This window comes from Alosa pseudoharengus, unplaced genomic scaffold (genome assembly GCF_046254945.1).
Source record: "Alosa pseudoharengus isolate Yale_2024_CS ecotype anadromous, Long Island Sound unplaced genomic scaffold, YU_APseudo_1.1 YU_APseudo_1.1_scf_12, whole genome shotgun sequence".
NCBI classification, from domain to species: domain Eukaryota; kingdom Metazoa; phylum Chordata; class Actinopteri; order Clupeiformes; family Clupeidae; genus Alosa; species Alosa pseudoharengus.
In genome coordinates, this window is record NW_027468587.1 from 11,235,745 (window position 1) to 11,262,177 (window position 26,433).

General features: G+C 44.7%; 1 protein-coding gene across 1 annotated transcript in view; it reads right to left on the reverse strand.

Moving 5' to 3' along the window:
- dnah5 (dynein, axonemal, heavy chain 5) overlaps positions 1-11,112 on the reverse strand; it is a 120,713-nt gene extending 109,601 nt beyond the window's left edge. Inside the window, exons 1-4 of the mRNA XM_076279408.1 lie at positions 11,023-11,112; positions 1,412-1,546; positions 995-1,079; positions 467-606 (exon numbers count right to left, since the gene is read on the reverse strand). Coding sequence (XP_076135523.1) covers positions 467-606; positions 995-1,079; positions 1,412-1,546; positions 11,023-11,112 — 450 coding nt within the window. The remainder of the gene's footprint in view (positions 1-466; positions 607-994; positions 1,080-1,411; positions 1,547-11,022) is intronic.
- Between the last annotated feature and the right edge of the window lie 15,321 nt (positions 11,113-26,433).

A 26,433-nucleotide genomic window follows, 5' to 3' on the forward strand; every position in this document is an offset into this window, starting at 1 on the left:
CGGACTCGAGCCCGGTTCACCGTGGGCATGTGGACCCAAATGTCGTACTGGTGCTGTAACCAGTTGCGCTACAGCACCCCCCCCCCCCATGCTTTTGCTTTGTACATCTTCATAAAGCAAACGTTGCCATATTGACAGGACATGATATACTTATGTTGAACAGGTCAGGTTGTGGTTGAACTAATAAGAACCAACACAGGCCCGCAGGACGACCGCATCCTTCACAGGATCAGGCTCCAATCAACAGATAAGATGAATTTACAGGCAGTCAGTGGCACCTGCTCTTTAGTCAAATAGTGATTAAAATGACACTAAATGAGTCCAGTATCAGTGAGTGGGGTTAAAGATAAGATAAAGATCTACCAGGTAAACAATGGTGTCTGTTTTGGAGACACACACACACGCGCACACAAACACACACACACACACTTGTCCCTTTGCGGTGTGTGTGTCCCGGGAGTCTTACCCGGTGAATGTTCTCCGTGGTGATGGCCTTGGAGGCATTGGCTCGTGTGAAGAACACACACACTCCCGTGAGAGCCGCGTCACGCCCCTCCGTCACAAACACCTTCTTCTTCTTACTGCGACTCAGGGAGGAGGCTGCTCCTGTCCAGAGTAAACAACAAACACACTGCAATAACAACAAACACCACAACAACACACAAAACACAACAAACACACTGCAATAACAACAAACACCACAACAACACACAAAACACAACAAACACACTGCAATAACAACAAACACCACAACAACACACAAAACACAACAAACACACTGCAATAACAACAAACACCACAACAACACACAAAACACAACAAACACCACAACAACACACAAAACACAACAAACACAGTTCAATCCAAATTTGGGTATAGACCCCCTTCAATGCTTGTAAACAAACGGGGTAAGACCATCTGTATAAGAGTGCTGTTGGAAGTAATTGTGTTTAGAGAGGGAAATAGCTGAAATTTACCCCCTTCACCTCTTTACCTGTTTCAGGTAGATCCACATCCTGGTAGTAGAACATGATATGTGGACGGCCATCAGCAACAAAGAACTGTTCTATTCTGTCAATCTGAGAGAGAGAGAGAGCAGCAGAAAGAAAGAAAGAAAGAAAGAAAGAAAGAAAGAAAGAAAGAAAGAAAGAGGAGAAAGAAATAAAGAATTTCACTGCATAATATTCATAACTTATACGAAGTCAGACACAGTATTCTTTAGTTCTACTTTAATTTGTGCTGACATCCCGACCCCCTAAGACACATACATCACTACTCCTCTTTCATTACAAGACATAACATAAATACTGAATTATATCACATTTAACGACCATGTCTTACATTATATTCATCTGGTGGTGAATATAATGTGAATACAATACCATGAGAGACCAGAGGGGGCGCTTTGTACCTGACTGCCTTCCAGGATGGCATCCTCCACCTCGGCCTTCTCCAAACCCACACATGAGGCCACGATGCTGAGGATGTAGTCATGGCGAACATCTAGTTGGGCACGCTTGGCTTCGCGCTCCTCCTTCAGCTTTTGCTGTGTACAGAAACACTTCTGTCAGTCAACGCTAAAAATACACCAAACACACACACACACACACACACACACACACACACACACACACACACACACACACACCCAGCATCCAGCTATACCAACAGAAACCACGGGGCCAGCAAGTATCAATGAAAAAGACTTCAAAGCCAAAATGAAAACTATGAAAGAAAAACTGATACTAACCAATCAACTATCCAACTTGTCAACAACAAACCCAAGTAATTCACATACTGAAATAAACAGACTCCATCATTATACAGAACACTACAACTGTGTGAGTGAAGCCTTGCACTCCAGATCAAGCACAGTACAAACAAAAACAAATTTGTGTCTGATATAAGATTGTGTCTGAGAGATGCGGCCATACTTTAAATGCCGTGATCTGACCGCAGGAGATGACGCAGGACTCTCTCCTCTCCTGTCTCTTCAAGTTAGCCTTGATGTTGCTAATCATGGTCCTCCTTCTGCTCCTCCTATCAGCAGGTATGTGATAATGACCAGCAGGACACAGCAGGTCTCCCAGCGTCACAACAGAGATAGAGTTTAAAAAAAAAAGACTTCTACTTCTAGTTCTTCTTTCTCTTTCTCCTAACTTCACTGTAGGTGAATGATGTCAGTCTCCAAAGCCTGGTAATAAGCTTCACGCTGACCGAAGGCTGAATGAGGAAGATGATGTTCTCTCTATATCATGGCCCATCGGAGAGTTTCACTGTTGTCCAGAACGGACTGGAAGAATGGTCCGCATCCACATCCTGAGGGCAGAGCATGGACACTACCACTACGGCTCTGTACAACTCTCACCAAAGATTCTAGAACGCTCCACTCGAAAATCTTTACTTCTCACTGAAGCAGTAGAATTTAGAACTCTGCTGTGTTCTGGCGATATCCAGTCAGGTGGGAAGGGGTCACCAGGAATGGAACATACAAAACTAGCGTGTGGTCTTAGCCAGAACTGGTCAAGTGTTCTCAGTCCTACACTCTGATGTACTGAGAGGCACAAACACATAAACCAACTGTTGCTCAGAGAGAGAGAGAGAAAGAGAGAAAGAGAGAGAGAGAGAGAGAGATCTAAATAGAGATAAAGTGATAAAGATAGGGAGGCAGTAAAGTTGTTGGTGCTGCTAGGCTACATTAACCAAAGTAACAGCTCTGACGGGACAGTACACGATGCACACATCGGGAGGTCTTCACCGGCCCAGACACACACGTCTCAGGCCTTTGTCCATCTGGACTCTTTAAACTGGTTATATTAACCACCGCAGAGCTTAGGGGAAACAGGCCATTTTTCAGACTGACATCCCACAGGCCTAATGGGTTTGAGTCTTTCTGGTGATCAGTTGATGGGCTAAATGATAAGGCTCTCTAGCATTATATGAAACTTCAGAGAATCTCTGTTATGCTTCCCCAGCAGTCACACAAGCGTGTGTGTGTGTGCGTGTGTGCGTGCGTGTGCGTGCGCGTGCGTGCGTGCGTGTGTGTGTGTGCGTGCGCGTGTGTGTGTGCGTGCGCATGTGCGTGTGCGTGTGCGTGTGCGTGTGTGTGTGTGAGAGACTGTGTGTGTGAGAGTGTGTGTCCATCCAAATGAATTTCCCCTTGGGGATCAATAAAGTATCTATCTAAGTATCTATCTATCTATCTATCTATCTATCTATCTATCTATCTAAATAACAGTGCTTGAATGACACTGTTGTGTATCATTGTTTTACCCCTCTTTGCATACAGTTAATCAGCTTCTCTTTATCTCTTTTATCTAGTGCTGTCTTTTCAGGCATCACTGTGGCCGTAGCCTCAGGGCAATGGCATTCATAGTGTCAGACGCATATCCTAGCTCTTCAGCTTAGGGTATGCTGGCTGGGTATCAACGTTTCTAATGTCATCACACTACAGAGACCTGGCTCTGCTCACAAAATCACTTTTTGCTCAGAAACAAATAAACATTTGTGAGATGATGCCAGGATAACATTGAGATGCTTCCCCAAACATTAGCTATCACATCCTTCTTGAGATGAAGAGACAAAACAAATAAGAGGTTCTAAACTCATGTATATAGGGTCACTCACCAACATAAGTTGCATCTATGCTCCACCCACCAGTGGCATGTGGTTGTCTTGGATTTGTCATAGCAACTACAACTGACAACAGAAGCTATGGGTCAGTCATGTGACCATCTGACTAAACACTGAGGCCCCCCACACACACACTCCCACACACACCCTTTAACAGCCTCCATAAAAGCAGCTGGTTTAGTGCTTTAGATGCTAACATACATAATCACAGCAGTGTCCATGTCAATTACTCAAGAAGTCTGGAATATTAGCCTGGTAATAGCTGTTGGTCAAATCAACAGACAAACGCCCACAGAGAGAGAGAGAGAGAGAGAGAGAGAGAGAGAGAGAGAGAGAGAGAGAGAGAGAGAGAGAGAGATTCTCACAGACAACATAACAGAAGAATTGGGGGGGGGGGGGGGGTGTAGGCTAACACAAGATCAAGCAAACCAGTTCAATCTTGTGTGAGTGTCTAGAGTGGAGAGGAGGTATGGAGGCGGGATACACACATACACACACACACACACACATACACACAAAGCATTGGCTGCTGCCATGACAACTGAAAGTAAACTACCTTATATCTGCTGACCTCCAAATAGTTGCCAAGATACAGTTTGTTCCAGACTTCCGTGGGAGTGCCCTAAGCTCTGATCAGACTGACCCCCCCCCCCACACACACACACACACACACACACACACCACACACACAGCTGAGCAGAAACAAAAATGCCCCATATCTATTTGTTCAAAGGATTTAGGAGAGCCATGTTCCTCACTCATCACTGTGCAGTCAGAGTCAAAGCAATCAGACCAATTTCTTACAGTCCCTCCCCTCCCTGTCTCTGCACTTAGAAATGACAAAGTATGTAGTGTAAGACAAATGTAACCAACCTAAACTGCAATGAAGCTGAGCTCTCTCATTAAGGCAATGTATCTGTATCTCAATCTGTTTCAACCATGATAACTCATTGAGTGTCGTTCACTTAGAGCTTAGTGGCATGGTGATAACGAGCCAAATCTGGTGTCACATGCTGCGACAGCAACATAAGGGGATACACTGCTGCAACATCAACATAAGGGGGATATACTGCTGCGCCGATCAGTCAGACCAGGAGCAGGCGCTGAGCTTCATGGTTCTTGAGGCGAATCTAGACAGCTTGTGTTGGGAGGAGGTGGGTGAGAGTGGGTGAATGTGATGTGATGTGCGTTCCCACTGCTTAAAGGAAGTGTGGATGTGAGTGAATGCGTGTGTGTGTGTGTGTGCCCAGGCCGCTCATGAAAGTGGTCTGAGGAATCTCATTTACATGTATTCAATTAGCAGACACTGTTGTCCAAAGCGACTTACATACCGGTATGTCAAGTATATTACAAGGGATTACATTGTCCCCGGAGCAACTTGGGGTTAAGTGCCTCGCTCAAGGGTACAACGGTGGAAGCCAGAAATTTAACCCACAATTTTCAGGCTACTGCACGCTAGCCCAGCTACTATGCTACCACCACCCCTCAACACAAATGCATATTTAGTGCACACACAGTTGTATTTAAAGGTGTGAAGTTGCAACCAAACAGCAACAATTTGATCAAATTAGTAGGTCTGCACAGGCTCTTAAACATGTAACGAAGTAAATGGAGAGTGTAGAAATTGAACGAGCCTGTTCACCACAGAGGGGCAAACCAAGAGTGAGACCATCAGCTCCAGCTAAAAGCCTCAAAGGTCATTTAGCACAAGTAAGAAAAAGATTTCATCAGCCTCCCCAAACAAGTGTCTTTAAAATAAACATCACAGTCACACAATCAACTCTTTAAAATATTGCTTGAAACACAGCCATGCACATGATAAGATTAGCCTTAGGCTAGATATAGATAGATACTTTATTGATCCCCAAGGGGAAATTCACAGGCTGCTGTGTCCATTAGAAACGTCCAGACATCCCTGCTGCCCGGTGCTTCCCCCATCCCCTACAGAGACGGGTGCTTCTGCCTCTCTTACCTTGAGCACACGCGAGACGCTGTCTCTCCACAGCTGTTTCCTGTAGGCGTGGGACATGCCGCATGTCCTGACACCAATACACAGCAGAAGCCTTACGCACTGAGGAACATAAGCTCAGTTTCTCCCATCTCCACTGCTACCAGAGACGAGGAAGGGAGAGGAGAGCCGAGGAGAGGAGAGGATGTGGTGTCAGGGTGGCGGGGAGAGGCTGAGCGTCACCTGTGCTTTTAAGCCTTACCTGCTCAGGTGCTTTGTCTGTCTGCTGGCCTCATTAAAGGCCCCTATAAACTATTCAACCAACTTAAAGACAGAAGCAGCCGGCCAAAAGGATCATGGGATACAAAGACTGGGTATCTTGAGTGTTGGTGGAGGCTGATACACCGAGAGCTCGGAACGCTTTCTCTCATCTCGCTTAGCCCGTGCAGCGCCTGGGCTATTGTGTGGTGTGACAGGTCATTTTCGGATGTGTGGAGGTGATAATTGGACATAGGCTTTATGTAGGTGACAGTGGGGACTATAACGTGTCTCCCTAATCTCTCTTTTTGTCTGATGGCCAGAAACCTGTCTGATGCCAGAGTGGGGGTCGGCTAGGGTCAGCTCGATCGGGTGGCTCCGTAAGTGGAGAGGGCTCCACCATGCAGGTGGGGTTATGAGGCCTGCTGCTGCGGCTGCAGTGGTTACAGTCAGTGCCGCTGGGACACAGAGACTAACACACTAGGGGGCAGCCGTGGCCTACTGGTTAGCACTTCAGACCTGTAACCGGAGGGTTGCCGGTTCGAACCCCGACCAGTAGACACGGCTGAAGTGCCCTTGAGCAAGGAACCTAACCCCTCACTGCTCCCTGAGCACCGCTGTTGATGCAGGCAGCTCACTGTGCCGGGATTAGTGTGTGCTTCACCTCACTGTGTGTACACTAGGGCTGTCACTTTTGTGAAAAAATCCTGTTCGATTTTTTGAGACGTAAGTGTTCATTGAATCGATTGTAAAATCGATTTTTTATGTCTAAAGACGGTTCCATTTTCAACGCGAAATATAGGCCAATCCACAAACAACTAACAGGCATTAGGACGAACGTAAAGAGGGCGCTTGAAGACGCAAGCCAGCAATATTTCTGATGATTTATTGGCGTGAAGTTTCGTGCACAATGACAAACAGAAGTGCAACATTCTCGAAAACCAGTAAGCCGAGTGGACTGCCATTACATCAGTGACATGGCTGCAGGCTTCAACGTAGCTGTGTCTGTGTTTACGATTAGAAATGTCAAACAAATTTCGCCTACGTAGAACTCGATTGCACAGTTTGCGTAGCCTACCGCTTTGTTCTTCTCCATAGTTTGATATACCAAAAATCCGAAGTACTTCCACATCTCCTCAAGTTATTAGGGCCTATCACTCGTCTCTACATGTCGCACAGGTTGATCGCGTCGTCCTCCATTTTTTGGCAAAACACGAGCAGCACAGCAGCTGATTGAAACAGCTGTTCCCGGTGCGTAAAATTGGTGGGAATTTTCTTTTTAGCTTTCGCAATGCTTACTGCACTTCGGAATTCTTTTATATTCTTATATTCTTGTTTGTGAATTTTGTTACATCTATCTTTTTTATTTGTTTATTTCGTTTAAAATTAATAGTGTAAATATTTGGTTAAAATCGATTCCCCATTTTAGTTTTCGAAACTTGTGTTGTTTGGTCCAATCGATTGTGCAATCGATTTTCGAACGTAAAGTGACAGCCCTAGTGTACACTGTGTGCTGTGTGTGTTTCACTAATTCACGGATTGGGATAAATGCAGAGACCAAATTTCCCTCACGGGATCAAAAGAGTATACTTATACTTATACTTATACACTAATTCTAAAAGCCGCTGAGACACAGAGACTAACAGACTCATTCTAAAGGCCTCAGGGACACAGAGACTAACACACTCATTCTAAAGGCCTCATGGCCACAGAGACTAACACACTCATTCTAAAGGCCTCAGGGACACAGAGACTAACACACTCATTCTACAGGCCTCAGGGACACAGAAACCTTCACACAGTAGATTTGAGCACCAGTCCAGTAGTTGAGTCTTTTAAATACCAGCAAAGAAAAGAGATTCTGTACTCAGTTTAAGGGCTTCTTCATTCAGAATACGGGGTGTTGCACAGGACATTTTTTTTCAAAGTATATTGCATAATATAGTCATGAAGTATATTTAATAAAATATGAAATATTTTTCATTTGTTCTCGGTAGTAAAGTGGAATCAGTAAAGTAGCAGGTCAGAAAACACAGGAACACGATCCCATGTCATGGCCGATAAGGACAGAGGACCCTAAACAGAGACCCCACATCACAGCTGATAAGGAACAGATCAGTCCTGGTGTTAGCTTCATGGCGAAAGTGTGCCTCTACTAATCTACCACAAAAACTGGACTGGGACCAATTTAGAATGTAATATTCCATTTCATAGTGTTTTTGTCCAACCTTAAAAGAGCCTTTAGAACGAGCCTTTTTACAAAGGCTATGCCGGAGAGAAATATCCTAAAGTAATTAATAACCTGCGCTAAATTTACATAATGCGGACATTTCTTATACAAACCAACAATAATTGTAAAGTTATAAAATAATAAAAATGTGCACAAATACACATCCAATAAGCTATAGGAACACCAAGACATTCTGTGGAAAATGAACTGCAATAAAGTGTGCAGCTACTGTGTGTCATAGTATTTACACAGCAGGAAGACAGAGGAACCAACTTTAAGTCCCATTACAGGTGACATAACACGCCTGAAGATAACACAATGCTCTAGTGTCCTTGCATGTACCTGCCAGGTTTGCTTACCTTGTTTTGGAAATCAGGGTTGAAAGGTAGCATTTCTGCCAAGGGTGTGCAATACACGCAGTGTCTTCTCCCAGAATCCAACACCGCTCACTTAATTAATATTACACCTCATGAGGTCATTACTTTCGATCAGCCCTGCGTCTTAAGGGAGTGGGACCATGCAGGATTCTTGGACTCGTCTCCCCAGGCCCTGAGGTCTGAAACTGGGCACCTTTGTGCCGGGTGTCAGCCTGTCCTCTGGGTGATTGTCTGAGGAGGTCTAAAGCCGTCTCAAATATCAGAGAGGGATTTGGAGCTGAATGGCTCTTTGTTATGGATATCGGCATAGCACTGAGAACTTCCTTAATGGCACGTGTCTGTGTCTGTGTGTGTGTGTGTTCCTGCTTCACTGCTGTTTGTCACAAAAGGCTTAGTTAATGGGTAAATGAGGCAATCACAAGATTTGTAATACATTACTATACACACCCACACCCACACACACATGTGCATTGTGCACGCATGCACAAAGTCATGGACACGAACACAGACTTTCATACATACACACACACACACACACACACACTTTCGCTATTATTTGTAACTTTAATCTTTGTGCTTAATTCTAAACATAAACTAAGCTTCACAGCCACATCCACAAAAATACTAACCTGACTCTCGCCAGATGAATTTCGTTCCGCCTAGCTACAAAAGTACTTCCTTGTGAAGGAAACCAGTGATACTACCAGCATACCATCAGCATACTCTGCCAATCACCTCCTTCCTCACGAATACAATCATCTCAATCACCTTCACTCTCACCCCCGTAGATCGGTCTCACACCTTCTACCTTGGATGTTTTACATGTCTTGAATGAAGGTGCCATGATCTGCGTTCCCATTCAATACAGTCAGTAGGGAACAACGCCCTTGACTTACTTTATGTTACAAAAGACTGAGTGTGAATGAAAATTCTATATCTGTCCTATGCTGTTTTTATATGATGCCTTAATGGGTTTCATATGTGAAAGGGCTTTCAGTTAACAATCATGTTTTGCTGACTATCCTCAGTAGAGGCTTGACTGCCAATCACCCCACAAAACCAATGAAAACCCTCTTAGCCTATCCTAGCCGGCACACCCACACAAATGAGCCAATCAGAGTCGAGCAGTAGTGACAGCTGACATAAAAGAGCACATGGTTGGGGTCTATGAGGGGAGGAGAAGCCGATACTGACGCAGGATAGGAGCAGGGCATTCCATCAGTGGCGCTCATGAATATTTGAACAATTGCAGAAAGGACTCCAGAGGCTCACGCGTAACCAAAGACCCTACTGAATTAGACATAAGAAGCCCAGCTAGGCCTAACTGTAGGAAGCTGAAAAAACACTCCAGGACCATAGGCAATTATGAAGTCTCTAATAAAATAAAGAATGAAGACATTATTTTTTTTGCAAAAGATGCAGACTTTCTACGACTTTCCCAATGCAGAACTGGCTAGCAAGACTTGCTGAAAAAAACGTACATGCATTGATGTGTCTGTGATTATAGACATACAGATGTAAAAGCCAGTAATAGCTTAAATAATTTGTATGTATACTTTAATAGTCAACGGTTGCAATAACACAGCTGCATTCATCCAGTTCTCTCATTGGTCCTCTGCCTCTGCCCATCCCCCTTCAGATCAGGTGCTCCTCAACTGAATGTTTGTTGTTCTTGGGTTTTTGCTGATGGGGGTTCTCTAAAGCATCTTGAGCAGCAGGATGTGCAATATAATTTTTTTTAAAAAGTAGACAACACCAGAATGAATCAATGTATGCGGTTGTTTATGGGCCAATGGGCCTGATTCCTGTTGCAAAGATATTGACTAAACGATATTCAATGTTCCAATCCAGGTATTTTACCCTAGATACTTATGACTGAACTAATTGATTTGAATTAATTGGGCAAGTATGTTGGCGGGTAGGGTAACCCTAAGATTCGCTGTGGTGTGTTTTTTAACGTGATTTGCCTTTGACTAATGTCAGTGAAAAATTCATGCTCAAGACTAATCTCTTTGCAAAATTCCATGTCACTTCAGATATTTGGACGCAAACCACTCCTAGCTTTGTGGCTCCAATTGTAGTGTTGTGCTGCCGCCTAGTGCTGATACAAGACATGCCTGTCTACCTAGGCTGGCTACTCATTTAGCAAGTAACTAATCACAGCTGGAATTAAGGAGTTGTCAGGAACAGAATAGATACAAATCTATAGGTAGGTCCTACGATTTATCTAACTGTAGCGTTAGCGTTTACCCTCATTTAGGCCTATCTTGTTCTGTTCTGTTCCGGTGCTGCTGCTGATGTCTGGGTAAAGGAATAATAACAAAGTCCATGAGATAGTGGACTATTGCGATCAGTTCATTTCACGTTTGTTCATAATCTCTTCACTTCACTTAGAGCATAAACTGGGAAACACCCCCGACAGTGCATCGTTAACTTCAACCGTTTTCATTTTATTTTCCCGTGTGAAGAATTACTTAGGCTAGCTAACAACGTTTTAAGAGGTCAGATAATTAAAACAGACACTGCAGTAGAGAGCAGATAGGCTACATTGTGTCACTTGAAAAAATATATCCCACCTGTAATTCCTTCAGAGTCTCGCCTGGAGCCGCCTGCGTCACCATTCTGGGTCTAAAGTTGGACTTCCCAGTGCGGAAACTAACGGCCATGTTGACACTTTGGCAGAACTGAAGTTCAGAACATTCAGTTGCATAGGCCTACGCTGTCCCGAGTGTCTGTGTCTGTATCTTTTCTTGGTTGCAGCATGAAGTCTGATTTCATGCCCAGTTTTCAGGCATTCGCCGGTTTCATACTATGGCGTTTGTAGGTGGTAGAACATGTGCTCTAGCTGTGCGGCTCTGATAACACATTCAAGCCGAATTGGTTGTTTGCTGTTTCCTTGGAGACGACAGAGCTTTTTCAGAGTGAAAAGAGCTGATTTAGTGTCCACCAACACAAAATCTGGACATGCGGTCTCGAGGTTTGTCACCCTTTACTGAAAACGTTTGCAGCTCCAAAAAAACGTGCACGCCATTCGCATTAAACAAAACAAAAATCCAAATGCATAGCCTAACACAAATAGACAAATTGGACAGACTAATAAACTAAACAGGCTATAATAAAGATATATAAATCAATGATTTGGTCTGTGTGGGCCTAGTAATTTCATCCCAAGGTAAGACGTGTTTATACACACACACATGGTATATAACCTATTTGTTTTGTTTTGTTTGATAGGCTATTAACCCACCGCAGCATTACAATAGGCCATGCAGCTGTGTGGCGTGATGGCGTCTTTAAGAAAGGTCTAATAGGCCAGGCTAGGCCTAGACTTGTAGAATAGCCTTCTCTGACTCAAAACATCACATAATGCAGTTTTTACAGTAATGAAATATATTCATTCACACACACCCACAGTATTCAGAGTGATGGCTGAAAAAAGTACTAGAAAACATTTTTCTTCCCTTCTTTTTTCTATAACTGGAGTGGAGCACCTGCGGCACCTTCTGCTTTCTGCAGATGAGATAATGTAGTGGCCTAGGTTTAGATCGTGTCAAATAGTCCTCTTTCACTGATCCCACATGTCAGACTATGTTGCCTACTAGACAACCATACAGAGGTAGTTGATGGCATTATAGGCTACCTTACAATCGCACAAAAATAGTGTTTGATTATTTTATTATAATATTTTGGTTACATTGATATTTTATTTGATTATTTAGTTTAGTAGTTTTCCTAAATTATGGAGCCTGGACAGTTTTTTATTTATGCCAAATGTGTGTAGGCTAGTGCCTAGTTTTCTACGCTATTCCTAAAATTGAGTTTGGCCAAACAAGCCAGGCATTTGGGGTTTATAAAAAAAAAAAAAGTTTGATACAGCAACTGTAGTCCAGACATTCACAGTTTTTGAGATATTTTCTAAATGTGTATAGGGGCCTACAACTTAACTGTGTAGGCCTACGAAGACAACCTCATTCCTCAAAGGTTAAAGAACGTTGTAAAAATACTTCCATCCTTTGGGCGGCGATGTTGGATTACATTCTGTCTCACAATAGTTTTCAATGACTAACTTTTAAACCATAATGATTTGGCCTACGTGCAGACATTCAGCAGGCTAACTTTATGTTGTGTAGGCATATTTTTATTCTCTGATATTAAAACAAAAACAGTGAGCCTCGCATTAAGGATAAAGATATCATGTGCAACAATTGATTTATGTCCAACAAACAAACAGCAGCCTATATTTAGGCTACACTAGATTAATCATAACCAGACATGTTATGTTGCTTATACTGAATTTAAATATAGCCTACACTGTCTGTGGTGCGACTACATTCCCCGAGGTGAAAACATTTCGTTCACTGGGCTGTTTTGTATGCGATCGTAAACGTCAGGAGAGTGGTTGAGCTTCCTCGGGGTCCGTGATGTAGGCATAGGATAGAACCTACGCAACACGAGCTGTATAGGGCGCCACCGGGCGGCATTCAGGACAAACTCACTAGTCAAGATGGAGGGACCATATCTCTATCCACTGGAGAGCGAACCTATGCACGTCATAGCTTGCAGTTCACTGCCAGAGGTTTCCTATGGGATCTGTGGAAATCGCAAATACGGGGCGATGTATAGCAAACAGCTGTGATCTTCTTATCAATGGCTGCCACGATGAATTCTGGATCATTGACGGACTTGCGCGACAGGGACGGGGATGACACCGCTGTGTTTTACAGATCGGGTAAGTCCCAGGGAACGGAACTGTCCCGGGGATGTTGGGGTGCTGGGTTCGGACGAAGGCTCGGGTCGGCTGCAGTGGTGTTCTTGAGTAACAATCATTAAGAGCGCGAGTTTTAATAGTTGAACGCCATGGGTGGCCGTATTATGGAATCACGCGCCTCATAATTTTGGATTGTGGCGCTATTCCAGCTCGTGTATTTAAATCTTCTCAGTATTACGCAATAACAAACGAGTGTTTCTGATGATGGTCCTCAGCTGCTCGCGGGATCACTGGACTGTAACACTGCTAGTGGGCATTAGGCTATAGATCGCGGATGTGGTGGTGGAAACGACCACTCCCGAGGGTAGCCTGCTCTGTGTTGTCCGAGTGTGATAAACAGCATCTGGGCTGCCAAAGCCGATGCGCAGATGCGAGCCGTAGCCGTTCCTTATTAGCTCCGCTCCAGGTGAGCAGGCAGGAGTCCGGACATTGCCAACCCTCATCAGCGGGGCCATTCTTGGCGTGCTGCCAGGGTTACCTGGATTGTAAACAACGAGCCACTGCAGTGGGGACATTCCTCAATGGCAGTAACGTTATGATGCTGAAGCACACAGCATCAGCTCTGCCAGCATGTTAGGGTAATGTTACTGCATTGAAAGGGGTAGTGTTTCATGAAAATGAAGGCTTGAATAATGTCCTGCGATGGTTGGGGCTGGTAGCTGATAGCAGGAGAACTGCTTACCATACATCAGCAGGGCTACACAACACAAGGCCATCAGTCATTAGGATAGCAGCCACAGATATGGGAGACAGATAGACCTATAATGAGTCATAAGGACAGTGTAGCCATGTTCTGACGCAAATAGTCCCTGGTCTGTTTCAATATTGATTCTGGCAAAACACTACCCTTATTCTGAGAATTGTGATGTGCAAGAAGAGCAACGGCATGACAAATGTGGCCATTGAGGAACATCACAGTGACATTAGGTACATAAGTCAAATGGTAGTGAAACGATGTAGGGAAAGAAAGAACCTTGCTGCTTGGGTCTTTTGCACCATCCTCAGTCTGTCCTTCTGAGGGCCATGGCTAAGCTCTGGGGAATCATCCACTCCTGACTTTGCCCTACTTCGAAAAGTGGAGATTTTACCAAGTATGGCCAAAGAGGTGCTGTTAAAGGGGCAGGCCAAACCCGGCCTTTCAGATGCCTCAGCGTTGATGGGAAATAGATCAGGTGGTAACTGTTAATAAGTTAAAGATGCGAGATGAACAAAAATGTGCTCAATGAGTATCTAAAGATGCAGTCAGCAGATACAACTATTATCCACTGGCTTACTCACTTCGTAATTAATGACATAGTGTCATTCATTTGAATTGAAAAATGCTAAAATAACACTTATGTGAATTTCATTTGCAGTTTGGCAATACAGAAGAGTGTATAAGATTTACATTTACAACATATGTATTCATTTAGCATACACTTTTATCCAAAGCGACTTACAGAAGGAGAATAACATTCAAGCTACAGAACAGAGTAAACCTTAGCTAAGAATTACTACTGCATCAGTCAATACTCAATACTATTACTAGAGGATAAGAGTGCAGACATTATAAGTACTAGTCAAAGTATGGTAGGAGGAGAAAGAGGAGAGAGGAAGAAGAAGGGAGGTGCATGGTAAGTGTTTGTTAGAAGTGTTAGGAGAGGAGAGGTATCCTTATCCTATAGACCCTTTCAAGAGAGTTCCATTATCAGCATCATAGTTGGCCCCACAAGGCTTCCGTTTTAACATTCCATATGTTATCTTAATGCAGAGGAAGTAGATTGGGAACCAGATAGAATGTTCAATTTCTTCCTGTCCAGTCACAGGGCATCATTGATCTGATATGGTAATGATATAAGGACAGGCCAGTGGCACTCATTGTCAAGCTTCTTTGATGATTACTGTTGTCTGATTGATCCTGAATCAGACCTCCACTGCATTCTCCTTGCTTTATGGGGGTTGATTAATGCTGTCTGACTGATCCTGATTCAGGCCTTCACTGCATTCTCCTTGCTCTCTGGGGGTTGATTAATGCTTACGCTGCACCCTGCGTGATCAGTGATGATTAGCGCTGTCTGACTGATCCCAGAACAGGCTTACTCTGCACTCTGTGTGCAGTGCAATAAGTGCCTGTTTGTGTGTGTGTGTGTGTGTGTGTGTGTGTGTGTGTGTGTGTGTGTGTGTGTGTGTGTGTGTGTGTGTGTGTGTGCGCACGCTCTCTTTCTGCCTCGTGAGAGTCTATTCAAAACATGGCTGCAGCCCAAGGCTACTTTGAGATCATCAGAGCAGCGCATACCCCCACTCCCCCTTCTTCCCTCAACATGCCACATCACACACACACCCACCCACGCACGCACGCACGCACATCCATACACGTGCAGCTCTCCCGCCTGCCACGCGCCAAAGGAAAACACTACTGCGTAGCAAGGAGCGCGCGCACGAGAGAGAGAGAGAGAGAGTGAGAGAGAGCGATAGGAAGAGATCGAGTGAGAGAGGAAGAGAGAGAGAGGAGGGGGAGGAGACTTGAAGAGGCTCCTCCGTGCTGGAGTGAGCTTGAATAGAGCAGAGGAGCTGCCACAGTGAACATCACGTTTATCAAATCACACACTACATGTGAAGCCTGCCTGATCAATTCCCACCTGTGCTGTCATTCTCTAGAATGTTCTTCCTCTTAGAGGTGTGCATGCAATATGATGTTAGGGGCATACATGTAACGGAAGAGGAAATGTTTGTATATTTTTAGGAAAGCTGTGTGTCCTCTTTAAAGTGACATGTTTAGGTATAGATATTGTGACTGGAAACCATTCATTGATAAATGAACATTATCAGTGAAAGCTCAAAAATATATTTTCTGTACTTGATAAGAAGGCTGAATTGAGAATGGAGACCTGTCATATTCCTTCCCATATCTTTGCTGATTCATGGATGCTGCCTTCTCTCTCTCTCTCTCTCTCTCTCTCTCTCTCTCTCTCTCTCTCTCTCTCTCTCTCTCTCTCCCCCTCTCTCTCTCTCTCTTTCTTTGTGTGTGTGTGTGTGTGTGTGTGTGTGTGTGGTGTGTGTGAATGTACATGTGCGCACGCTCGTGACTCCGTGTGTATTCATGTGTGTGTCTTTCTCCTCTAGAGGCTTGCCGTGACCTCTGAGCACGTACACACAGCCTGGCAAGGGAATCATCACTGTTTTTCTCCATCTCCCTCTCTCCATCTCTCTCTCCGGCTCTCTCTCCGGCTCTCTCGCTCTATCTCTCCCTCTCTTACCTCTCTGTCTTCCTCTCTTCTTTCCCTCCCTCCCTCCTCTGTTGAGCTGTCTTACTCTGTCCAGGGTCCTTCCCTGATTACACGTTATCTCTGCCTTAGCCCCAGTCCCTCCATCTCTCTCTCTCTCTCTCTCTCTCTCTCTCTCTCTCTCTCTTTCTCTCTCTCTCTCTCTTCCTCTCTTTCTCTCTCTCTCTCTCTTTCTTCCTCTCTCCCTCTCTTTCTCTCTCTCCCTACTACCTCCCTCTCTTCTTTGTTCACTATGGTGAAGTTTAATGAGACATTCTGAGGGTCTGTTATATGGTTCTCCATAAATTAGCATAAATGTGAAGCATAGGCAAAATAAGGGAACTCAGTCCTCAAGGGAAATTTTGAGTAGAGTGTGGTTCATCCTGAAAAATGTCTATCTGTGTGTTTTCTTGTCACATGTTTTTGTGTGTGTGTGTGTGTGTGTGTGTATGTGTGTGTGTTTGTGTTGGTGTGTGTGTTGTGTTTTTCTACACGCATACTTGCCCAAATGTGCCATGAAATCTGTGAAGAAGATTTACATAAGGAAAGATGTACATGCCAAATCCTTTCAGACGATTGGTCAGCAGCTGCTAGCTTAGCTGGTCCTCTCCACCAGTGATAGGTCAGATGAGCTGTCCATCTGACACCCAGCTGAAGACTCTGCCATGATTCTGGCCTTGGTCACACACACACACACACACACACACACACACACACACACACACACACACACACACACACACACACACACACACACACACACACACACACACACACACCAGAGCCAGGGCCACCGTTCAAAAGTTGCCAGGTTGCAAGAGTTACCAGGGTACCGCTCATGTACCCCCAACCTTCTATAGGAGAGACAGCTCATTGTTTATGGGCAGTCAAAGTCTTTGCTGTGTGTGTGCGTGTGTGTGTGTGTGTAAAAGAAGGGCACAGTGTGTGAATAGTGTTCTTGGCTGTTGCAATGTGAGAGTCACTCCATCAGGTGTTGAGCGTTTATATGTGTGAATGGTCTTCTCAGTTGCGGAGTGTCTGTGTGTGTGTGCCTTTCTCAGGTGAGTGTGTGTGTGTGTGCGTGTGTGAACATGAGCAGTGTTGAGGGTTTTCAATGGCAGTATGCCCAGACTGGAACCACGCTCATTCGTCTAGCAGGTAAAGTACACCAACCGCCAGCCTTTAGGATCCTCTCTCTGTTTAATAAGCTGCAGATACTTAGCACACACACTGGTATGAACAGGCTACGGTGCTGTAAACAAAAGTCAAATAGTCTGTCCATTATCATGTGGAGCTTTGAAGATGGTTGTTTACGTTATGCTGTATTAATCCAGGCTGGAGTGGCACATCTTATATCTCAAGCACAGTTCCTTAATAGAAGATGGTTGTTTACATGTACGTTATGCTGTATTAATCCAGGCTGGAGTGGCACATCTTATATCTCAAGCACAGTTCCTTAATAGAAGATGGTTGTTTACAATTACGTTATGCTGTATTAATCCAGGCTAGAGTGGCACACCTTATATCTCAAGCACAGTTCCTTAATAGAAGGAGCTGAAAACAAGTTCGGCATAGTGTTCTTAATAATGACTCTGTGTTCTAATTTTTAAATAACACAATAATTGTCTTAATTGTTGACATTGCACAGTCATGATTTAAGATGAGGATAATGTTTGATGTTTCTGGTTAATATTAAAATATTAAGTTCCTCAAGCGCTTTGTCTTCTAAGGATTTTTTGCTTTATTAGATAATAGACACAGCTAAGGGTAAAATTATACCACTAAAGGATATACCCCGCAACGATAGTTAAATGCTAAATGTTTTCCTTGAGAAGCTCGTTTTCATGATACTTTAAAGATGCAATATAGAATTGCTTGTTGAATGCATCAGGTTTGTACTCATAAAAGCTCCATAGCTTCAGTATATTGGCAGCATATTTTGTGATACTGTGCTGTAAAAACCTGTTTTTATATTTTCTGACCTAGAGAGCAAAAAAAGAAAGAAGCTATTTGTCCTCGACATGAGTATATGTCATGTGGATTAGATAATAGATGTTGCAAAAACTAGCTTCTTACAAAAACATCTTAAAATGCTATAAACCTGCATGGTTTCTCTAGAGCAATGGGAGATGTTGAAGCCCATTTCAGAGAAAGAGAGATGGGAGTGTGTGTGTGTGTGTGGGGGGGGGGGGGGGGGGGGGTGTTGCAAGTGAGGAAAGAGAAGAGGATGTTCTGACGGGTGTGAGAGTAGTGCGACCCCTTTGTCACCAGTCCAGATGGGTCATTGCAGGTCAGACACATTCTGACCATCAGACCCATCTGAGCCAGTGGGAACCGGAGCCGTTGCTAGCGGAGATGCCAGCCCCTGACAGGGGCATCTGTCACAGCTCTGAGAGAGAGCAGTGGGGGGCGGGGGTAAGAGGGGGGGAGATGCAGCCATAACTCTTATCACCATGGGGATCAGCATTAACAGTTAGTGGAGTGTAAGCAATGCGGCTGCCTGTTGTGAGTTCATTGGGTATTAAGGAAAGTTCTGGAACAAGACAGGGATCCTGGAGAGTGGAGTTTAGCAGAGTTTTTCACCCATCAAAATAAAATGTCTGCCTTTTAGTTTCAGATGTCTACTGCTCATAGACTAACTCCTGGCCGATCATACGGGTTGTGTGTGTGTATGTTTGTGTCTGTGTGTGTGTCTGTCTGTGTGTGACGGGGGTGGTGTAGGTTCTCAGGATTTTCCAATTCAATACAGCTGGGTAGAAGAGAAGTTACAATGACTGAAAAGTGACTTCTGAAAGGCCCCCTTTGGAGACATCATGCCACAGTGGTCTGTGTGTGAGTGTCAGATACACACACACACACACTCTCTCTCACACACACGCACACACACACAGGCACTTTCCATCTGTCCGAGGGACACAGTGTCCCCTCTATCTCTCTGTGGGTCAGCAGCAGAGGCCGGCACACCGAATACTGGCTAGGTCAAATAACCCAGCTTTCCGGATCCATTTAGCTCCTGTTAAAAGGGTTTGTACTGTGGACTGTTGTGGACGGTAATGGACTGTTTCTGGGCCAGGATGGACTCAAGGTGACCTGCTGTTAAAAGGGAGTTTATTCAGGGCCACAAGCACAAGCCAGGTGTAGTAGGCCTCGACACCTCCTCATTCATGTCCAGAACCTGAATTTTTATTATTTTTGTTACTGTTTATTAGGCAGGGTTCCCACGGATCATGAAATTTGATTTAGAGTGGGAACCCTGATTAGGCCTATTTGTTGATTTGTTTGTTCATGTCTTTCTGTGCTAGGTTCGGGTAGGCGGGGGAGACACACCACTCCGTCCAGCACACAATTGTTTTTGTTATTGCTGGGATGAGCCTTGGGTTCAAGACCTGAGGTGCATTCCAATTCTCAAACATTCATGAAACTATTTTGCTCTGTACAGTATGCGAATGTTTGCGAAGAAACACTAGCAAACAATCTGAAGAGGTAGATTTTCACAAACATGCAGGGATGCTGGGGGAAGGGTTACTGTTGAAATCGAATTGAACTGTACAAAGACAACATGTGTGCTATGAATGTCCTTTTTCCATTGTGGTTCTAGACCTGGTTGTGAATCAGGAACCCAATGGCGCTATGGTGAGCTTCTGGTGACTTCTAAACCTGATTATGGATCAGGAACCCATGGCGCTATGGTGAGCTTCTTGTGAGTTCTAAACCCGATTATGGATCAGGAACCCATGGTGCTATCGTGAGCTTCTGGTGAGTTCTAACCCTGATTATGGATCAGGAACCCATGGTGCTATGGTGAGCTTCTGGTGAGTTCTAAACCCGATTATGGATCAGGAACCCATGGCGCTATGGTGAGCTTCTCGTGAGTTTGCAAAATCAATATATAAACCGCGGCAAATAGTTGGGAAACTACGGAAGAGCCCAGTTTGCAGTCCTGGACTTGATCATGAATCTAGAGCCCAGTTTGCAGTAATGAAACCTGATTATGAATCTAGAGCCCAGTTTGCAGTAATGAAACCTGATCATGAATCTAGAGCCCAGTTTTGCATGTAATGAAACCTGATCATGAATCTAGAGCCCAGTTTGCAGTAATGAAACCTGATTATGAATCTAGAGCCCAGTTTGCAGTAATGAAACCTGATCATGAATCTAGAGCCCAGTTTGCAGTAATGAAACCTGATTATGAATATAGAGCCCAGTTTGCATGTAATGAAACCTGATCATGAATCTAGAGCCCAGTTTGCAGTAATGAAACCTGATCATGAATCTAGAGCCCAGTTTGCAGTAATGAAACCTGATCATGAATCTAGAGCCCAGTTTGCAGTAATGAAACCTGATCATGAATCTAGAGCCCAGTTTGCATGTAATGAAACCTGATCATGAATCTAGAGCCCAGTTTGCAGTAATGAAACCTGATTATGAATCTAGAGCCCAGTTTGCAGTAATGAAACCTGATCATGAATCTAGAGCCCAGTTTGCAGTAATGAAACCTGATCATGAATCTAGAGCCCAGTTTGCAGTAATGAAACCTGATCATGAATCTAGAGCCCAGTTTGCAGTAATGAAACCTGATCATGAATCTAGAGCCCAGTTTGCAGTAATGAAACCTGATCATGAATCTAGAGCCCAGTTTGCAGTAATGAAACCTGATCATGAATCTAGAGCCCAGTTTGCATGTAATGAAACCTGATCATGAATCTAGAGCCCAGTTTGCAGTAATGAAACCTGATTATGAATCTAGAGCCCAGTTTGCAGTAATGAAACCTGATCATGAATCTAGAGCCCAGTTTGTAGGGGAGGTGGATTGTGTAGACAGCAGACGATGTGGGCGCTTCTGAGAGAAGACGGGGGAGAGTTGTGTGTGTGTGTGTGTGTGTGTGTGTGTGTGTGTGTGTGTGTGTGTGTGTGTGTGTGTGTGTGTGTGTGTGTGAGAGTTGCCGTTCTACACCCGCATTATTCACATGCTCAAATCACACTGCAAGTGGTACAGCTCAGCCTTTGAGGCAGCACTATATTTAGTAGCACCCAAGATAGGAGACACTAATGTAGTGTCCAACTTACACACACATAGCATGCACCAATACACACACACACACACCTCTGTTTCTCCCCTTCTCTCTCTCTCACACACACATCACACACATACACACATGCAAACACATACACACATGCATGTATAGACACATTTATTTTCTTGCCTCTGTGAATCCCAACCCCCGTAAACACCCACACAGTGTTTGATAGCCATGTGTTTGGCATGTTAGTGAGAGCATCAGATGGTGCGATGTCCAAGCTAAATCACCCCAACACATTTTAGGTTGTTTTTGTTCAATTTATGCCGAGGAATAGCAATCCGTTTAGAGAGTGAAAAACACTTATCCTGCCAAAACATGGTGTGCATGATGAAAAGGCAGTTATGCCTTAAATAAATTCTCTGAAATTTGAAAATTAATGAAAAGAGAGTGAGTCAGGACCACTCTAAAAGTGATTGTGTAAAGCACTTGAAGAGGTCTGGAGATCAGAAATGCAGCCCACTCAGTCTATGAGCTCTGTTGGAGCCAGTGAAGTGATGCCATTAGAAGAGGCAACATCAAGACGCTATCTCAGCTCAGTCTTCCCTGGCAGTGGACATTTGCTAGATAGGTGCCACATACAGAAACCAGCAAATGAGCAAAATACAGTAGGCAGCACTCTCTCTTTTCTAACACACACACTCACACAAACACACTCTTTTTCACACATACACATACTCGCACACACACACACAACACACACACACTCACACACACATGCACACACACAAACAACCATACCCACCCCCACACACAGACAAACACACACACACACCTCCCTCCTGTCCCTCTCTGAGGAAGGAAGTAGATGGTGGCGAGGGAGCTCTCCAGGGTGCTGAAATCTTGTGCAGCAGTGCTACTGAGTGTTGTTGTGTTGTGCTGACATTTCTCATTGTAACTGTACTGTGTGCTCTCTATCTGACACATCCTCCCCAACCTAACCACACTGTCAGTTTGGCACAAGGCACCAATATAACCTGTGTTATGAGAGGCAGAGGCACTGTTGCTCACTGGGTTTGAACCCCTCACCCTACAACTCATTGCAAGCAAGCATTTGTCGCTATCGCATCTCAGCAGGGAGTTAGGTGTCCTCACTGCTCAGCTCTGCAACGTTCCTGTGCCAGCGGCCATGCTTACATAAGGAGACTCTACAATAGCACTCAGTGTCCACATCTGAGCTTTGACTCAGATGAGATGAAGTAAACACAGACATGCCTGTCACATGACTTCTGCCCTAACTGGAGGAGGGTAAAGGGTAAGAGGACAGGGGTTTCCCCACATACAGAACCCCCCCCCCCCCCCATATGCTGCTGATATGCTGCCCAGACTGCCTCCACTAGGGCAGATTACTCTGCTGTGTGCGCCCTGCATAACAGCTAAACTGGACTGAACTGGAGTGGAGCGGAGAGGAGGGTGAAGATGGGCCAGAGATGAAGCTGACTCACTCAGAACAGCTTTGGTTCTTCTCCTTCTCCTCCTCCTCTTCACCCTGCTGTCATCTTCCATCATGGCCACTTTCCATCTCATAAATACACACACACACACACACACACACACACACACACACGACCTCTCCTGAGTCAAAGGAAGTGATGTCATCAAATGTGCCCTCAAGCACCCATACATCTGACATCCTCAGATGGTCTCCTGGCTTGGCAGGGGGAGCCTATGTTTGTTTGGTTTGTCATTCTGAGGAACCGTTAAGTGGTTTACAGTTGATCACTTGTTTATGTACTCAGGTGGCATAGTACATCTTTTTATATATGGGCAGCCGTGGCCTACTGGTTAGCACTTCGGACTTGTGCCGGTTCGAACCCCGACCAGTAGGCACGGCTGAAGTTCCCTTGAGCAAGGCACCTAACCCCTCACTGCTCCCCGAGCGCCGCTGTAGCAGGCAGCTCACTGCGCCGGGATTAGTGTGTGCTTCACCTCACTGTGTGTTCACTGTGTGCTGAGTGTGTTTCACTAATTCAAGGATTGGGATAAATGCAGAGACCAAATTTCCCTCACGGGATCAAAAGAGTATATATACTTATACTTATAGGGCAATTCCATGGAAAATTTAGCCTGGCGGGCCATCCTATATCATTGAAATGTATAGTCTGGAATCGAATCATTCACCTGCTTAATCCAAGGGGCGGGCAGAGAATTGTCTTTCAAATTGCCTAGGCATGCAATAGGCCAGCGCTACGACCATATCCGTATCCGGTCGGCAAAACGGCAAATACATCCTTCTTCGAAAGGAATGACTTAAGTGCATTGTGTTGCTCTACTTTCAAAGAAAAGCACAAGTCCAACTCCTCCAAAGTTGACGCCAACGCCGATTCAAACAACCGCTCTTTGTTCGCCATAGTCACCTTCCTTGTTGTTCACCGTCGCAGGATGTCGTTATCCTGTTAAGCCCGCCTTAAGACTCTCTAACGAAATAGAGCGCTGTGATTGGAGAACATCCACGGTGTTAAGCCAATAGAAATTCCTATGGTTCGATACTAGACGTACAGGCTGAGCAAATTAATTTGCAGCCACTAGGGTACGTCTAGATTTCTAGGCTATGGAAAATTATGTTTTTTGTAACATCCATAACGCCAATAAAATGTGATGGTATGGTATGATGTGAATGATTACATGAAATTTGTGCATTTGCTATTTTTGGCTGAAAAATGTACATAAGAAAAAATGCACAAAAAATGAATGTTATCATTCACATTATACAAATGTCAAGGCATTTCACTGGCGTTATGGATGTGACAAAAAGTCAATTTTCCGTGGAATTGCCCTTTACTTAACAATAAATGTTAACTCCTGGATGTGTCTCTTAGTTTTAGTAGTAACTTTATTGATTTTCTTGGGACTGGTATTTAAAGCATTATTATAGGAGTGGAATGAATCAGTAGTGGTAGAAGCAGAAGTAGCAGTGTTGTTAGTTTGAATGGCTTTTTAATTATTATTTTATTATTATCAATTATTATCAATGTTATGCACACATAAGTAACATGTAGTTAGGTTGTTTTGTATCTCTATTCTCTACAGTTCACCTGTAACTCTGTAGAAACTCTCTCTATATAACTTGTTTTGTATTCCTGTACTGATGATCCCTGTAGTAACCCTGTAGTACTCCTGCTCTGTGACCCTGTACTGATCCTGTGGAACCCGTGCTCTGTACTGATCCTGTATTGATCCTGTGGAACCCGTGCTCTGTGACCCTGTACTGATCCTGTGGAACCCGTGCTCTGTGACCCTGTACTGATCCTGTGGAACCCGTGCTCTGTGACCCTGTACTGATCCTGTGGAACCCGTGCTCTGTGACCCTGTACTGATCCTGTGGAACCCGTGCTCTGTACTGATCCTGTACTGATCCTGTGGAACCCGTGCTCTGTGACCCTGTACTGATCCTGTGGAACCCGTGCTCTGTGACCCTGTACTGATCCTGTGGAACCCGTGCTCTGTACTGATCCTGTGGAACCCGTGCTCTGTACTGATCCTGTGGAACCCGTGCTCTGTACTGATCCTGTACTGATCCTGTGGAACCCGTGCTCTGTACTGATCCTGTGGTAACCCCTGTGTTTCGTCTGCAGGTTCCCACAGGAAGGAGCCTCTGAGGGCAGTAGATGTGCTTCCTGTCCTGAGAGAGAAGGTGGCCTACCTGTCAGGTAAGTCATACAACTGGACAACCCAGGCTGCTGATGCCCTCTCCATTGTCTCCGGCAGATCAGGCTTATGCACATGATGCACATCAACCTAATTCCAGAATGTTCTTACCTAATGGCCCCACTGGGAGAGGTCAGACAAATGTTAGCAAGGTTACACACACACACACACACACACACACACACACACACACACACACACACACACACACACACACACACACACACGCACATACTGCTTGTCTGTCTGACCTCCTCATCTGACACTGTGACTGAGACCGAGCAGACTCTATGCTGTGCATGGAGGGTGTTTAACTATTAGAGTAATAGACTATTACCAGTTACAAGTAGTACCAGTTGAATAGTAGAGAGACTATGTTCTATCTTTTCACATCACTGAAGAAGAAAGATTTGATTGAATCCTCTCAGTACACCATGACATTTAGCTTTTTCATGTTTATGCCAGATTTAGCGTGGTGCTATTTTACATGTGCTCACTTAGTGAATGTGTAGGGCTTTAGTCGGTGGAACAGAGGGACATTACATTACAGTCACAGCAGGAGTTGGAAGTCAAGAGCTACCTGTTGTGGTGTGTTTGAATGTGGCCACTGACTGACTGTGTCATAGACGCTGTGCACCAGACTGGTTGATCTGGATTCCACTCTCTCTCTCTGTCTTTGGGTTCTGCCCTGACGTTGTCAATCCCAGTTGACATCTGAGGCATTTGGAATGTGCAGATGGCAAATTGGGCCACTGGGTTCTCTCAGTTGCTGCCCAAACCTGCCTGGCTCACATCTGGCTTGGACCGGCTCAGACGCTCTGCTCTGCTCTGCAGAGTGAGAGTCTGTTGGGTTCTGACCCACATAAAGTCGTGGATGTTTCATTGGTAACCGCATTGCTGCCCCACTGGTCAGCGTATTGGAACTGAGGTTGTGCTTTTGGCCTTTTTTTGAGCCTTTACTGACAGGAGAGTGAAGATCAGACAGGAAATGAGTGAGTGGGGAGACAGATTGGGAAATGACCCCAGGCCTGGGTCAAACCTAGATTCCTGTGGGTGCTAGACCTAAATTACCCCAGGCCTGAGTCAAACCTAGATCCCTGTGGGTGCTAAACCCAAATGACCCCAGGTCTGAGTCAAACCTAGATCCCTGTGGGTGCTAGACCCAAATGACCCCAGGCCTGAGTCAAACCTAGATCCCTAGATCCCTGTGGGTGCTAAACCCAAATGACCCCAGGCCTGAGTCAAACCTAG